Source organism: Idiotropiscis lumnitzeri, chromosome 15 (assembly GCF_059441095.1).
Source record: "Idiotropiscis lumnitzeri isolate Australia: NSW breed Sydney's pygmy pipehorse chromosome 15, RoL_Ilum_1.0, whole genome shotgun sequence".
NCBI classification, from domain to species: domain Eukaryota; kingdom Metazoa; phylum Chordata; class Actinopteri; order Syngnathiformes; family Syngnathidae; genus Idiotropiscis; species Idiotropiscis lumnitzeri.
In genome coordinates this window covers 5,022,910-5,038,378 of record NC_142405.1, presented here as the reverse complement: position 1 = coordinate 5,038,378, position 15,469 = coordinate 5,022,910, and the positions used below count along the sequence as shown (strand labels likewise).

The following is a 15,469-nucleotide window of genomic DNA, read 5'->3' as shown; positions in this document are numbered from 1 at the left end:
AGGCGCGAATCCTGTTCCTCCGCTTTCGTGCTTCGTTAAAGCTCATTGAGTTTTCAAATTGTTTGTTGCACTGACTTACATGCTGGTCTCTGGATTTTGGACTGTTTTGCTGGCCCTCAAGCTTCCCAACACCACCACCAAATGTGGCCTTGGCTTAACTTGAAATCATCAGATCCAGTATTATATAATATACAATATTTGGCTCAAGCAACAGAATTGTCGCGTATCAATTGGATGATTACTTTTGACTTCTGTTAGTCATACTGAACAACAACCTTGAGGACTCGGAACCGCCAGTTGTTCTTCACCATCTACGGTAACATAAGCAGGTTGCAATTGAGGAAAAAATAAATAAGTGCCTTGAGGATACAAAACAATCTTCATAAATGCAACCCATCTGTATGTATATTTATTTGGATTCAAACATATCGGCAGCAGCGATAATCACGCAAAAATTGCACCACTGAATTATTTACTCCTGCTCAGAGCATTCTTGCAAGTTTGCAAAAAACAATATGACGAAGAGAATTACGTGCTCTGATTAACTGATGAAGGAGGAGGAGCAGGAGGAGCAGGAGGAGGATGCCTGCTGTGGTGAGGAGGGGGAAACTCTTCACGGCTTTGATGACAGATGCGCCAGGTTGCTCCTTGCACAACGCATCGCAGACTGGCAAAGATTGCGTTGGTGTCTTTGAGCCTGCAGAACAGTGAGTATATCTTTTTTTTATTCGCTATTTATTCTGCACAAAGTAATTTATAGCAATAGTTTCTGCGAAGTAAAGACATTAGAACAAGCAAGATTCTGAACCAAAATAAGTCAGAAAGCAAGTTGGAGCCACTGTAGTTCTAGAAGCAGAAATGCTACTTTAATAAAAAATACATTTAGGACACATGCACAAATTTGGAAAAATCAGCGAGTCGATCAACAAATGATGCTTGAATGATCATCTCTCTTTATTGACTACCGATATATATTTTTGTACCTTTTGCTGAATGAAACAAAAAGGTCCAATAGACGCTTTTAAATTGAGATGTGATGCGTCATCTGAGAGCAGAAAACACCTTGCCGGACGATCACTGGCGTGCATGTGCGTGACTCCCTCAGGCAAGCGCAGAGGAAAGCGAGCATCATGACATTTGCGGGGATGCTGAGAGACGAGGACATCCAGGCTGCCGTGCAGGCCTGTCAAGGTGAGTCAAGCCGGCGGGCATCCGAAGGGCTTTCGCACGCTAATCGGGATTGCACGTAAGAATAAATAAATAAATTTAAAAATTTTTAAAAATATATATTTTCTCAAATATATGGCACAAAGGTTGACATTTTCTGAAAAATGTATTTGCATTTTTTTTTAACTTGTCACTGCTGCCTCGTGGTCCACACGCCCCCTCACACGTCGCAGGACTTGATTATTTAACTGCAGTGATTCCGTTTGCGTGAGCGCTCAGGTCCCGCTGAGATGAAATCTGAATGTCAGGGCTCGGTCGTGTCGCTTCGGGCCAACTCGCTGACTTTTCCGATTTTGCTGGAGGCAAAATACGTGTCATTCCCCAAAGCGGAAATGATTTTTTTTTCTGCAGCTCACAGTTCAGTTGTGTTTAACTTTAAGATGATACAATTGCAGTTAATGCTTTAAAAATGTTGTTTTATTCTCTGATCATTTTCATTCGTTCATCAACTGCCACATTTAAGCTTGTGTTGGAGCCGAAGAGATTTATTTATTTATTTTTTTTAACCTTTAATGATACGAGACGATGAAGCACTGCAGGCTCAACATTGTTAAATGTCGAGCGTTGCTGACCAAAAGTCATCTAAGCGAATGAGCGGACGCCATCCTCGGCACTGACTCGCGTGAGCGCTCGTTGCAATACGATACGATGCTGAAGTCCAAAGTCAAAGTGACCGCTGCTCTTGTCTCATTTCATTTTGTTGTTTTTTTTAATCACTTCACAGCTCCGGGCACATTCAACTACAAAACGTTCTTCTCACAAGTGGGTCTGGCCGACTTGCCGGAAGCAAATTGGAAGAATGTGTTCACGGTCCTGGACCGGGACGGGAGCGGATTCATAGAGGAGGACGAGCTCAAGTACGTGTGTGCGAGCGAGCGTGTTCGGCGTAAGCGCGAGTGGCTTGGAGGTTTAAACACAAACGTGGATGCATTTCGGAGCCCTCGAGCAGACGTCACTCTTTGAGAGCTACAAATGTTAATTAACTCACAAAGGGCGCACTAATGGCAAAAAGCTTCACTTGCGATAGAAAAGGAAAAAAATGTCAACGATACAAATTGAGTCCTTGCATCGTTTTGCTCCTCCGTCAGACTATTCCTTCAGAATTTCTCTCCCGATGCGAGAGAGCTGACGGTGGCTGAAACCAAGACGCTGATGGCGGCAGCTGACCGAGACGGCGACGGCAAGATCGCAATCGAAGGTTTGTGTCTGGGGAATGAGATATTTGAGTGCAGACCTCCACCCAGGCTCAACTATCATCCTATTTTCAATCCAATTTCCACTAAGCATTGGATAAGAAAAGTCTACACACCCCTCATTAAATCCTGTTTTTGTGTTGTAAAAGAAATCATTTGAAAACATTTTTCCACAGTTAAGATGACCCTGGGAATTCAATTTAAAAACCACTCAGATAATGTGGTTGCATAAGTGTACACACCCTGTGCGGAAGTGGCTTTGTTCAGAATGAACTAGAGTTGCAACAAACGATTATTTCCATTTTTTTTTTTCACTTAATCGCAAAATAGAAAAAAAGTTTTATTCTCCAGCGTAATGAAATGCTTTTCAATTTCATAACAGAAGGTAGAATAAATTATTTATCCATCTATTAATTTTCACACATCAATAATCATTTTCTATTTAAATAAACAGACCTCAAGGCATTCAGCCAAAATGGCAACTATCCATCCATTCTCTACCGCTTATAAAAAAATATTTATACATAGTTGATGTGAAGAGAGGGCAAGAGGGAGCTCTCCACTATCTAGTGCTGAAATCACACTCTATAAATGTCACATTGGCCCACTCATATTACATTTCAACGCCTCCTTTCTGTTCTACTCTCTACCAGAGTTCTGCGATCTCCAGAAATAACGACAACTGCCCCTGGCTGGCCACGACCAGTGGAAGATCCGGACTTTCCAGATATTTTGACGCAAATAGCAGGATGATCCGAAATTTGAAAACCGCTTGTCTACCTGCTGCTCTCCTTGGTGGTCGGCCCGATGGATTCCGGAAGTTGTGTGTGCTAACTTGGAGTGAATCAACAAGTTTCCTGGAAATGATCAATAAAAATGCATTTGAATATTTGATGACCTTGTCTGCTGCTTTTAGTGACATGAAAAAAGACAAGAAAAAGGCCAAAGGAATGAAGTCAAAGCAAATCACAGAATCATTTCACAGTTTGTCCATCGGGCAGGATTGGAAAGTTACGGAACATTTATGGTGAATTCATTTCCGGTAAATTTCCATGCGACATCAGCCTGAGGAATTTTGGAAACATACCAGTTTGCAATTGGGAATTGGGAAATAATATCAAAGTATGTTTGAATGTTAAGGAAACAATCAATTTATTGAATCCTTCCTTTCCAGGCCTTTAGTGCAGCCTCTTAAATTTCTTGTCTGGTTCTGGATGTTCCTCCCTTCAGTTTCCTCTTCTGGAGTTTAAATGCATGCTCTATCGGGTTAAAGTCTGGTGATTGACTTGGCCAGTCTGAAGATTTTCTTTTTCTTTTTTTTTTTTTTTTGAGTTGGCTGTGTGTTTTGGATCATTTTTGCAGCATTTGAGATTTTTTTTTTTTAGCAACATTCAATAATAAACCAGGAAAACCATTCTTAAATTTAGCAATAAAGACATACAACTATATAAAGTGTGTGACAAATAACATGTGGCATAAAAGTGTATTTTTCATCGTATTTTTCAAGGCTAAACTAATTTGGATTAAAAAAGAAAAGTGATGACAAAATTCAAATCCCACTCATCTAAATGGATCGCCATTTAGATTACAAAGTTGAGCTGGGACATTTTTGAGGTCCCAATATAAATGTGTCAATGAGCATGTGGCTGTAATCTGACGATCGAAGTCATCATCACGGCGATAAACACATCGTGAGTGTTGTCATTTGCAACCGTGAGCGACCTTCGGATTGGTCCACTAAGCAGGAAGTCCCCCCCCCCCACACATAATTAAGCGCACTTTTTTTTTTTTTTTTTTATTCCACGTCGCTCCTTTAATGACTCGTCAATCACGCTTGACGCTTGTTCCAAACACATTCGTGAGCAAATCGACCTGTGAAGTCAAACCGGCCTCGCTCGATCTTCTCCGCCGGCTTGAGCGCACGTGGAAGCATCCCTCATTTTGTAACCCTAAAAATAGACTGCACTAGTAGACACATTTTTTCGAGCGCCATTGCATCTTGGCACCCGATACCCCGAACCTCAAAGCTCTGTAAATGGTGTTGCCGCGGGATATATAAGAGGCAGGCAAAGCGCTGTTGGGACATTCACTCGGAATCCGCCTTGGGAGTTTTCACTCGCCTCAACGCAGCGCAAAGGTGAGTGCGCCTCGCCCCCCCCCTCCTCCCCGCCCCGCCCCGCCTAAAAAGACCCCCAGGATCGATGAGGAGCCACACTTGGACACTTGTTGCATTCTGGCTTGGAATATAATGAAAAAATAATGAGAAGGAGGCGATTGTGCCATCACATCGGAGGACTGCGCAGGATTTGGGGATGAAGAGCATTTTTGCGCTTCAGGATGATGATGATGTCAACTAGTCCGTTTACTATGCGCTTTTTTTGGAGGGGGGGGGCCGCGGCGCGCATCTCAAGTGATGTGGGATAACATAGCAGCGTAAACATGTTCGGCATAATTCAAATTGTGATCACGGTTGGCTTTCGTTCGGAGTAAAAATGCAGGCATGAAAGTGCAATTATCATCAATCTGCCGACTTGAAGCCACTTTGAAAATTTCAATCAGCAATTGATGTGATTTATTTACAAGTTATGATTATTGTTGTGTCTCCCTCCTGTAGATAATAAAAAAATGGCCTTCTCTGGCGTCCTCAATGAAGCTGATATGAAAGCAGCTCTAGATGGTTGTGCAGGTAATTCAAATTGAAAAGTCATCGATATTTTGTTCTGTGTACGGGCCATTCCGCGGAATTTCTCACTCGGTGATTTTAAAAATGAATAGCATGGGGGGAAAAAATGATGTAAGGAGCAGGACTGAGCCGAGATTGTAATCATGCCGAGTCATTGCTGGGATATCATCAAATAAACAGGAAAAAAATTATTTTGGTTTTTCCATGGCCTGCTATGGATCTGAATAGTAAAGCGAGCTAGATAGCGAGTTCATTTATTTACTTATCTAAACTAATCAACGTTATCGCTCTCATCTATTTTCTCGAGCTTATTTAACTCATTTACTGCCATTGACGGCTTAAGACGTCAAATTGCCTTTTATTTTTACTCGGCTGGTAGCAAATGAGCCAACAGTTGCTTGCCAAGTTGTGTTTTTCACCCGAGCGTTTGCTTTGCAGCCGCCGACTCGTTCAACTTCAAGTCTTTCTTCAAGGCGTGCGGGCTTGCCAGCAAGTCCAACGACGATGTGAAGAAAGCCTTCCTGATCATCGACCAGGACAACAGCGGCTTCATTGAGGAGGAGGAGCTCAAGTAAGATATTACGATACAATACACGCAAAAAAAAAGAGACTTTTTAAAATGACTTTGGCATTTTTGTTAATAGGCAAATTGTTCGTTTAACGCCAATGAAATTTTACAGAAGTCAATTAAAATACAGATATTGAGGAATTTAAAATTTGTACGGTTTTGAAATTGCAATTTTCGTGTATATTTTTTAAATAGATACATTTAAAAGTAAAAACAAATCCAGAAGCTATTGACGTTTTATTGGGAATTGTGAATTTAAAGTTGGAAAGTTTTTTTTTACAGGCATATCAATATTTTTAAAATTTGTATTTTTTTTAAAACATGCCACTGCATCAATTCCAGAATAACGTTAACTCCAAGTGTCTTCCTGCTTTGTAGGCTGTTCCTGCAGAACTTTTCTGCATCTGCCAGAGCGCTCACCGACAAGGAGACCAAAGCCTTCCTCGCCGCCGGTGACAGCGATGGCGATGGCAAGATCGGAATTGAGGGTAACTCGATACTTTTTCCTAAATGGATTTCAAATTAAACTGAACCTCCACCAAGACCAAACAATCTAAATTGGATGTCTTGTCAATATGTTATTTGGAAATGTGGAGAGAGAAAAAAAAAATGCAAAAACGTAAAAAAGTCCAAATAGTAAGCAGGGAGTAAACTACCAAAAACATAAAAAATAAATCCCAAGTTTTGAAAAGTCACCAAAACTGTCCCTCACGTCCGTTTGCCTTCTTCTCCTCCTGCAGAATTTACAGCCCTCGTCAAGGCCTAAAATGACCAACATCGCTGGATACGGAAATCATCACTGAAAGAATAATTCTTTTTTTTTTTATCGCTTATTTATGAGTTGCCTGCGGACTATTTCTCAACATTGGAGCACTTCCTTTCACCGCTGTGTGTGAATGTTCAGAAACTTGTGCAAGTTGGACACCGTCTGCACTATTGAGGCAGAGTGAAAAACCGGGAATAAAAACACTCTTTTGGTGTAAAAGTCAATCTCTCTAATGTCCTGCTTGTTTGTGCACAGTCAACACATGCGCAGACTGATGACGTCACCGGAACGGGCTCGGGAGTTTGGCAGGGGCAAAAACGGCGCCTGTGCCTGCCAGGCTTTTGGAATAGAAGAGGTTAAAAGTGAAAGTGACCCGACCTGCATTTGTTTTCTTAATTGCTTTGTGCTGCCACACATACTGGACATGGTTCAAAAGGTGTGGCGATTTCCATCGGGGTTCGTCCAACAGCATGTAAAAACAATCTGCACTAAAACAATCTTGGATAACTCAGCCCTGATCAAATTCAGAGCTTGTTAGCGTTAGAAATGACAGCTGGCCAGCGAGACCCCCACAGTATGGGACAGCAGTGCCACCTAGAGGTGAAAAATAAATCTGCAGCATCACGGCCGGTGCTCATCGACTCCGTTTTTTGTTCTACCGGGGGCGTAAAAAGATGCACTTTAGACAGTCGAGATTCTGCGCTGATCTTCAAAAGTCCTCACCATTTACGACTTAACGCTAGACTGGCCATTGAAAATCAAAACTCCACTTGTTGAATATGGCACCACTTCCATTTTGCCCCCCTGCACTTTCTCCGCGTTGCACTATTCTTAGCAAGAAAGGAGTGGAGGCGGGAGGGGGGGGGTCTCAGACTTCTTCAAACGCACCTTTTAAGCGTCTTCGTTTGTGAAACTTTAAAAATAGAGCGCTCCCTGGCGACGAGACAAAAAGTTCACCCCCGCCCCCCCATCTCTTCTCTCGTCCCACTCTCCATTTGAGCGGTGTCAATTATCCAGTGCCTCAGATTTCGATGGGGTGAACCTATAAAAAGGTCAGCAGTGACACGGGGGCGCTCACTGCAGTCGACTCCCCGACTCCTGTCCCGCATCATCCGTACCGTCCGAAACCAAGACCACGCCCTCTCAGGTGAGTTTGAATCAGAAAGCGTTGAAGGATAATAATCTGAGAAAATTTTTTTTAAGGCATAATGACAGAAAGTTTTGAGGAAGGAAAGGCGTCAGCTGCCTGCAGAAGACATCGCTCGCTTTTGACAACCTATTGAGTTACAAACTCAAATGGGACCTGCCACTCAAAACTGTTCATTTGACTAAAATAGATTTGGGAATTGTCGCATAGTTAGTATGCGCGAATTCTAAATTGGGGAATCAAGAAGTCCTGGTGATGTTTTTGAATAAAACTACCTGTGAATGGAAAATGTTTGGCGGGTCGGATCGATGAATGCCATCGTCTCTTTTGCAATTCGCGTGGCTGATTTTACTTTTTCGATTTGAAAACAGCACATCACAATGGCCCTGCACGGTATACTGCAAGATGCTGAGGTCGCTGCAGCCCTGGATGGATGCAAAGGTAGCAAAAAAGGAAAATCACACACGCACATGCACACCAAAGGCGCTCACGTTAATCCTGTTGACATCCCGCTCGGAATTTAGACGCCGGAACGTTCGACCACAAGAAGTTCTTCAAGACCTGCGGCCTGGCTGGCAAGTCCTTGGATGACTTGAAGGCGGCTTTTAACATCATTGACCAGGACAAGAGTAGTTTCATTGAGGAGGAGGAGCTCAGGTAAGAGAAAGGTCACAAAATAGAAGACGCACTTTTAAGACACACACTTTTCATTTTTATGACATTTTAATGCTCTCGACTGACGTTTGGTTGACTCACAAATGGCGGAGAGTGTCACAAGTATTTTTTAAGTGGTTCAGTGAACTTTTGGGGGGGACGGGTTAGCCTAACTATATCATTTTCAAGCTTTGAATTTAGCCGTGTTACCGACGACCCAGTTACAGGTTGACTAAAAGCACATTTTAATTGCCGACACTTTTAAGGATGGCCATCCCCCCCAAAAATAATTATACCGATCATGCAAAAATGCATAATCAATAGAATCAATTTGAGAAGAAATCAAACCATTTAACCACATTAATCATAAATAATGATATGATGAAATACTATAACTAAATGAAAAAATAGTTATACAATTGATTATAAATTAATGAAGATACTTGTAAAACTAAAATAAAATTGGTAAAATAAAACTGTTGTTTGTTAATTGTGTAACAATTGGAAATATTTTTTTTGTGTTTTGTTTAGCAGGGTCTGATAATACTATAATAATTGATCTAATATATTTAGTTAGATTCATGAATTATGGGCATATTCAGCAAAAGGTGGATTATTTGTCGGAGACGTCATTGTAAAATTGTGTTGCGCAAGCTTTTATAGATCAAACTTCAAAGCAAGAAGTTCAAACTTAACTTAGTCAGAACATAAAAATATATTTTTTAATAATCATTCAAATTCATCATACAAAATACATATTTCTGATTGCAACTAAAGCTAAATGTGACTGACGATGCGCGCGTCCGCCACAGGCTGTTCCTGCAGAACTTCAAGCAGGGTGCGCGCACCCTGAACGACGCCGAGACCAAGGCCTTCCTCAAGGCCGGCGACACCGACGGCGATGGCAAAATTGGCGTTGACGGTACGACCGCCGGCATTGTAGAGCTCACAAATGTGCAAAATTCTGACTGCGCTTTCTCTCCTGTCCGCAGAGTTCACCACCTTGGTTAAGGCGTAAAGTGGCCACGTGACCAACCTGACCCGCTCCCATGGGACAACAACGCCCGCCTCCCCCCTTTTCATCTAAATACAAATCGTTTTTATACATTTGCTCAAGAGACATTTCCTCACACACTGTCCAACAAAAGGATGATTGCGATTGTGTTCATGTCTTAAATATGAAGTTTGCTTCTTGTCCAATCTATGCACTTTCCAGAAACAGACGGTAGAAAAGAATAAATATTCTTCTTTTGCTACGGTTCCTCGGTCTTATCGGAGGTTCATCATGTGTCTTTTGAACTATGTGACAATCTGACTAAAGAAGAAAAAATAAAAACAAGCAGCGAATAAACTTGTGGACAGGAAAAGTGACACGCTACTTAATTTCCATCCCTCACATCAAATTGAAAGGTTTTACTTGTGGCCGCTAGATGGCGACATTTGGCCAAATTGAGTCCTCCGCTTGAAACGAGGCAGTCTGCTTTTGACTATATTTACTGGGGAGCTTTTTCGACACAAAATATATTCATGACATTAACCACACAGTCAAATCAAATCATAAAAATAAATAAATACATAAGCATTCAAGTCCAAATATACTAAATCAAACGGGTCCTTCCACTGTATCCGCCACAAATACTTTTTCGTTTTGTGCAGATTCATCTCGGATTTTCGAAGTGGTAATACACAAACTTCTCTAATAGGCCAGAAAAAATTGCTTTTTCTGCATATGAGAATATATGAAAACAATTTTTAAAATGCAATATCTATGTGATATATTTAAATTAACACCCTTCATTATGTCTCAGGTCTCAAGATGGCGAATTGTGAGTTTTTATTGTCTAAGATGTAATCATCCAAATTATTTAAATAAATAAAATGTAACAGTTCATTCTATATGTAGTGAATCTAATATAGGTCTGGAAAAAAATGACGGGAAAAAAAGGGCAAGGTATGCATGTGACCCAAGGTCCCAGAAGCCAAGACGGGGGGCTTGAGAGAGAAAGAGAGGGGGGGGGATTAGCAAATGTAAATGAATTAATGATCACGGGTAACAGAATAGCACGCAAAGGTATCGCCTTGACGCATGACATCATGCAGCCACTGCGCTGCAGTGCGGTGGCTTGCGTCCCACTGTCGATCCGGTGTCCACGCGCGCCGCCATCCGACTCGCGATTGTGTTTCTCTCCCACGGCTTCTTTGCCATTAACCAAAAAAGAAAGATGGCGATTGGATAACCAGTTGTCATGCGGGATTTTTGGAAAAAGGACGAGTGATGATCATCTTATTTTCAGTCACGTGTTGTGCTCCCTCTTTGGTGTTCCAGTTAAGATGAAGTTCAGTTTCGCGACACATGCTAGCCGACTTACTATGGTTTGTCTGAAGCTTGTAACGCAAGAATCGTCTGTACTCGCGTTGGTTTTCTTTCCAGGATTAAAGATGACGCTCAAAAGATGTTGTGTTTTGGGGATTAGGGAAATAAATGTTCGACTGTATCCGCTAATGTATTTGGATCAGGTGTGGGCAAACTACGGCGCGGGGGCCACATGCGGCCCATTCAACGTTTTAATCCGTCTCGCCAAACTTGAAAAAAATTAAATGAATAAACCCTGTTAATGTTTTATTTTCTAAATATTGTGGTGTGTCGAACACAAATATTTTGTTGTAATACTTTTGTTCATTTTCATTTAAAATTAAATGCATTTTTTTTCTCAGATGAGGTGAGGTCACCAAAACATCCATCTGCTCCTGGTCCGGCCCCTCTGTCAAATTTTAGAACTCATTGTGGCCTACCAATCAAAAAGTTTACATGTCTTTGAAAAACCACAGTATTTAGAAAAATAAAACATCAACAAGGTTTATTTATTTAATTTTTTTTCAAGTTCGGCCGGCCGGATTAAAACATTTAACGGGCCGCATGTGGCCCCCGGGCCGTAGTTTACCCACGCCTGGTTTAAAACGTCCTCAAAGGGACATCCTGTGATGTGTTCTGTTGCTGGAACTGCTGCCTGTAAAAGGATATGTCCACAAATTGATAGATGCGGGCTGAGTTGGCCAGGACCAAAAAAATGTCAGTTTCCTGCATTGTGTACTTAAAAAAAAAAGACAAGCAAGGAGGTGCCGCACGTGATAGGCTGACAATCGGGAGAGTCGCACAGGCGGGAGTTCAAGACACTTTGGAAGTGAATTGTTTGCTTCCCGCAAGCGCGTTCCACATGTCCACGGGTCCCGTCTCTTTGGCCGTGGGTGTTTATAAATAGTAAAGGTTAATTAGGTAGCTGGGAAACTGGATCGTGGCAACCGGTTAGAATTTGATCCCCGGACAGGTAACTCAAGTGAAGCCCATTGTCAGTGCAGCCGGGCCTATAAAAGCCAACTTGACGGACGGCAGTCACCAGTCAGCCCGACCTCCCCGCCTCTCCTCTCCTCTTTGCTGCTCCAGCTGCTGCGTAAACAACTCACCTCACCTGGTAAGTTGCACATTTATGCCGCATGAAGAAGCGGAAAAGGAGCTATTATATTTGCACCACTATTTGACTTAACTTTGCAAAGCTGTCAGACTGTTTTTTTTTTTTTTTTTTTGCCCTTGCGGCGAAATATGATAACGATTCAATAATGATTTAAGGTTTGCATGCACCGGCAGGTAAAGAACATGTCGCTGTCATCTATCCTTTCTGCTGAAGACATCGCCAGAGCGATCAAGGACTGCCAAGGTATCACCTTGCACCTCCTCATCGCCGTCTTTTGCGTTTGTGGCACTCGCCGTTTGATCATCTTGACGTTTCAGTATATCAAGTCGCATTTCAAAAAGATTTACCGGAGGAAAAGGACTTTAATAGACTTGGAAATCTTAACGCAACTTTTGCCTCTTAGCGTGTCACAAATGTACGTTTGACGTTTGCGCAAATAATGCAAATTTGACAGACTGAGAGAAGTCAGAGTACATATCGTGCAGGGAAGGCAAAAGTACAGTTGTCAGCTGATTGCAGCATTGGAATATTCGGCTTGCACTTAACATCCCGCACTCTCTAGAATTGCCAAAATAAATGAAAAAATGAATGAAAAAAAAATCTGAATATGTTGGAGGTTTGGTTTTAAAAACACACTAATTCGGAGGAGATTGGGTTAAAAAAAATGGGAATAAGGAAATAAAACTGGTGATAAGCGGGGTAATCGGGGAAAAACAACAAGAATAAGAAGGACATTGGGGAAAAAATATTCATAAGCTGGGGGCTGTGTGTCACAAAAATGTGAATAAGTGCGGGATCGGCTTAAAAAAAAAAGAAAAAACATAAAAGAAAATAATTTCCATGAGTAACGAGAGATAGGTTGCGTTTTACTAATTCAGTTAGGACGGGTGACGCCCCTTTAAAGTGTTTGTAATCCAAAAGTCGCTATTATTATCAAAATAATACTCCTCAACTCAATTCAAAACAGTCTCTCGGCATCAAAACGCCATCAGAAAAAATACCAAAGCGCTGCTTTTGTCTAAACAAAGCTCCTCAACTCACTTTAAAATAGTTCCTTGCCACCAGATGGCGCCACCGTAATGCAAAACTCCGCAAATAAGCAACATTGCAAATCAGATTCAGCCCAAATTGAATCGACAGAAGACGAACGCTTCCGAGACGACTCGGCAGTCCACAAAAAGTCGCTAACGCTGCGCATCTACTCGCACCAGAGTCCTTCTGCCCCAAGAAGTTCTTCCGGGATAGCGGCCTGGCCAAGAAGAGCCCCCAGGATGTGAAGAAGGTTTTCGGCATCCTGGACAACGACGGCAGCGGCTACATTGAGGAGGAAGAGCTCAAGTGAGTGGCGCGCAATCGCATGCGGAGCAACGGCAAAAGCTTTCCACGTCTCATTTGCATGCGTTCCGTCTGCTGGTTGAAGGTTTTTCCTCCAGAGGTTTTGCCCCACCGCTCGGGTCTTGACAGATAAGGAGACCAAGGACTTCCTGAGCGCCGCCGATAACGACAACGACGGCCGCATTGGAGTCAACGGTACGAGCCACGAAGGGCGACAAAAATTCTGCTTGATCACCTCAACGGCGTGCCGCAAAGAAATCAACCATTCTTTCTATTTCTTTCTCTTTGCCAGAGTTTCAAGCGATCGTCCAGTCCTAAGCAGGTGCTTTCATCAGACGTCCTTCATTTGACACGACGTCAACAAGTCCCGTCATTCAACCATCCGGTCAACATCAACGTCACATCATCTCTACACCCCCCCCCCAGCCCCCGCCCTCATTTGTCATAATGATTTACTGCAGAAACAAAATGCAAAAGTCATCTAATATCCTCATATAAATAAAAACGATGAAAACAACGCATCTTGGCTCGTTCTCGTTCGTATCCAGTGTGCATTTTGTGTTCTGGCAGCAATTAGAATATCGCTCGGAATAACACAACTCAACGTGAAGCAAGGAACTACCCCCGGGAAAGAACACGTGACATCTTTACTTATATAACTGAGAAGACAACGAGGTACACCTGGGCAGGTCCAGCGACAGGTGGAGACGAAAACTGAAAAACGAGGAGAACAAAACAAAATAAAAAAATAAATAAAAAGGGACTCGACATAATATGCCAGGATGGCCGAGTGGTCTAAGGCGCCGCGTTCAGGACCCAGTCTCCCCAGGAGGCCTGGGTTCGAATCTCGAATTTCCCCATTGTGGGACTAATAAAGGGAATATTATTATTATTATTATTATTATTATTAATATGAAGCGAGACAAAATCGAATCAACGCCAAGCTAACAAAAACACCGCATCATATTTGTTTGTGACACAACTGACTTCAACGGCAAAAAACAAACACGCCAAATCAACAACGGTTTGTGCGGTGCCGAGTGGCAAACGGGAAGGAAATGTGAGCCGGCGGGTCAACACTGAAAGCGGCACAACGCGACGAGGCCAAGTGACAAGTGCAAAGTTGCATTAAGTGTCGTCGGTGAAACGCGTCAAGCTACAATCTAGGGGTGTGTAGACTTTTGCAGGGACAAATACAGTTAAAATGGAAGCGTGCCAGGGGACACTTTGGCGGTCTTCAACTTGAACTTATGGAAAAAGTCCTCGGGTAAAACAAAGGGAAAAAAAACAAGGTTTGAATAAAATAAAATAAAATAAAATAAAATAAAATAAAATAAAATAAAATAAAATAAAATAAAATAAAATAAAATAAAATAAAATAAAATAAAATAAAATAAAAATAAAACAAAATAAAATGCCAACAGTTTATATTACTTGCGTCCATCTAACCTACTGTTAAGCAGTGCGTGAAAATTTGTTTTATTTTATTTATTTATTTTAATCTTGACAGCTCCCCTCCCCAAGTATTGCTTTTGTGTAAGAGTGAGCAGGTCTGAATGAGGGATGGCCTGATTATCTGCGCAGGACATCAATTATTGATTCTCTCACTGCATTGTCTCCAAAAAGAAAAAAGGAAAAAGTCATATCAAGAAAGGTGTGTCAAGCTCATCTTACTCATTAAGGCCGTTTGAAAGTTTAATGTGCGTCCCATCTTCAAGTTAGATCAAAGGGGAGGATTGTTTTGGGCAGTCCAATAATTCACATATTTATAAAAAGTACACTCGCACGCAAATTAAGTTTACATCTTCACATACTGTTTTTTAATCATTTAATAATTTTACGCCACATTTTAGTTTCTCGGCAGGTTTTGAGCATTCACGTGCAATTTCGACACACTAAGAGGGCCTAAATAAATAAATAAATACACCATTAAGCAAATAAATGTGCCGTGGATTTATTTCATTATTTCAATGTTTATTCAATGATGTCAATATTTATTTTCAGTCTTTCAATATCGTTTTGGCCGCAATCGACGGGGATTTACCGTGTTCACAAACGTGCCTCCTCGTGCAACCACACAAAATGTTCAACGAGGGATATTGACAATCGTTTAAATTGTTTGACGGGCTTAAGGCCTCCTAACTGGACCAACCGGGCAAGTTGGCCACCGGCAGCTTGTAACTTAATTTATTCATTCATTCATTAATTGTTCCTGCTCGTCTTGGAGACGGCAAAACAACAAGCTCATTAGCCAGAATCAACATGACATGTGACGTGAGCGACTTAAGTGTGCGAGCCTTTACAAGGCCCGCGTCGCCTCAGTCGTCCGTCGGCGTGACCCGGCCGGCGGCCTTCAAAAAGTGCGGATCCCTCATTCGTGCATCATTTAAAGCTCCTGTTCGTCACTGTCAGGTTTCAGCAGTCCT

The 15,469-nt window shown here is 41.9% G+C and overlaps 4 protein-coding genes across 5 annotated transcripts; all 4 read left to right on the top strand.

Annotated features, from left to right (window-relative positions):
- The first annotated feature begins 548 nt into the window (after positions 1-548).
- Positions 549-3,314, top strand: LOC148322414 (parvalbumin beta-like). Its single transcript, XM_088316238.1, has 5 exons — positions 549-707; positions 1,106-1,191; positions 1,952-2,084; positions 2,316-2,425; positions 3,074-3,314. Exons 1-5 carry the CDS (start codon positions 583-585, stop codon positions 3,094-3,096), a joined length of 477 nt encoding a protein of 158 aa, XP_088172364.1. The 5' UTR covers positions 549-582; the 3' UTR covers positions 3,097-3,314.
- A 1,084-nt stretch (positions 3,315-4,398) lies between these two features.
- LOC148322413 (parvalbumin beta-like) lies at positions 4,399-6,661 on the top strand. The gene is made up of 5 exons (XM_088316239.1): positions 4,399-4,557; positions 5,035-5,106; positions 5,542-5,674; positions 6,050-6,159; positions 6,412-6,661. Exons 2-5 carry the CDS (start codon positions 5,046-5,048, stop codon positions 6,435-6,437), a joined length of 330 nt encoding a protein of 109 aa, XP_088172365.1. The 5' UTR covers positions 4,399-4,557; positions 5,035-5,045; the 3' UTR covers positions 6,438-6,661.
- An 859-nt stretch (positions 6,662-7,520) lies between these two features.
- Positions 7,521-9,548, top strand: LOC148322412 (parvalbumin beta-2-like). Its single transcript, XM_088316174.1, has 5 exons — positions 7,521-7,584; positions 7,956-8,025; positions 8,109-8,241; positions 9,051-9,160; positions 9,231-9,548. Exons 2-5 carry the CDS (start codon positions 7,965-7,967, stop codon positions 9,254-9,256), a joined length of 330 nt encoding a protein of 109 aa, XP_088172300.1. The 5' UTR covers positions 7,521-7,584; positions 7,956-7,964; the 3' UTR covers positions 9,257-9,548.
- Positions 9,549-11,378: 1,830 nt separating this feature from the next.
- On the top strand, positions 11,379-13,564 carry pvalb8 (parvalbumin 8). Of its 2 annotated transcripts, XM_088316996.1 has the most exons (5): positions 11,379-11,708; positions 11,882-11,951; positions 12,920-13,046; positions 13,129-13,238; positions 13,336-13,564. In XM_088316996.1, the coding sequence occupies exons 2-5, from the start codon at positions 11,891-11,893 to the stop codon at positions 13,359-13,361; spliced, it is 324 nt and encodes a 107-aa protein (XP_088173122.1). In that variant the 5' UTR covers positions 11,379-11,708; positions 11,882-11,890; the 3' UTR covers positions 13,362-13,564. The 2 variants fall into 2 exon arrangements, with proteins under 2 accessions (XP_088173122.1, XP_088173120.1); XM_088316994.1 differs by lacking the exon at positions 11,379-11,708 and having other exon boundaries at positions 11,736-11,951.
- The last annotated feature ends 1,905 nt before the right edge of the window (positions 13,565-15,469 follow it).

Coding starts and splice junctions, on each gene's coding strand:
- LOC148322414 (XM_088316238.1), top strand. CDS start 583: ATGCCTGCTGTGGTGAGGAGGGGGAAACTCTTCACGGCTTTGATGACA. Junction 2,085..2,315: donor ATAGAGGAGGACGAGCTCAA/GTACGTGTGTGC, acceptor CTCCTCCGTCAG/ACTATTCCTTCAGAATTTCT. Junction 2,426..3,073: donor CGGCAAGATCGCAATCGAAG/GTTTGTGTCTGG, acceptor ACTCTCTACCAG/AGTTCTGCGATCTCCAGAAA.
- LOC148322413 (XM_088316239.1), top strand. CDS start 5,046: ATGGCCTTCTCTGGCGTCCTCAATGAAGCTGATATGAAAGCAGCTCTA. Junction 5,107..5,541: donor AGCTCTAGATGGTTGTGCAG/GTAATTCAAATT, acceptor TTTGCTTTGCAG/CCGCCGACTCGTTCAACTTC. Junction 5,675..6,049: donor ATTGAGGAGGAGGAGCTCAA/GTAAGATATTAC, acceptor CCTGCTTTGTAG/GCTGTTCCTGCAGAACTTTT.
- LOC148322412 (XM_088316174.1), top strand. CDS start 7,965: ATGGCCCTGCACGGTATACTGCAAGATGCTGAGGTCGCTGCAGCCCTG. Junction 8,242..9,050: donor ATTGAGGAGGAGGAGCTCAG/GTAAGAGAAAGG, acceptor CGTCCGCCACAG/GCTGTTCCTGCAGAACTTCA. Junction 9,161..9,230: donor TGGCAAAATTGGCGTTGACG/GTACGACCGCCG, acceptor TCCTGTCCGCAG/AGTTCACCACCTTGGTTAAG.
- pvalb8 (XM_088316994.1), top strand. CDS start 11,870: ATGCACCGGCAGGTAAAGAACATGTCGCTGTCATCTATCCTTTCTGCT. Junction 11,952..12,919: donor AGCGATCAAGGACTGCCAAG/GTATCACCTTGC, acceptor TACTCGCACCAG/AGTCCTTCTGCCCCAAGAAG. Junction 13,239..13,335: donor CGGCCGCATTGGAGTCAACG/GTACGAGCCACG, acceptor TCTCTTTGCCAG/AGTTTCAAGCGATCGTCCAG.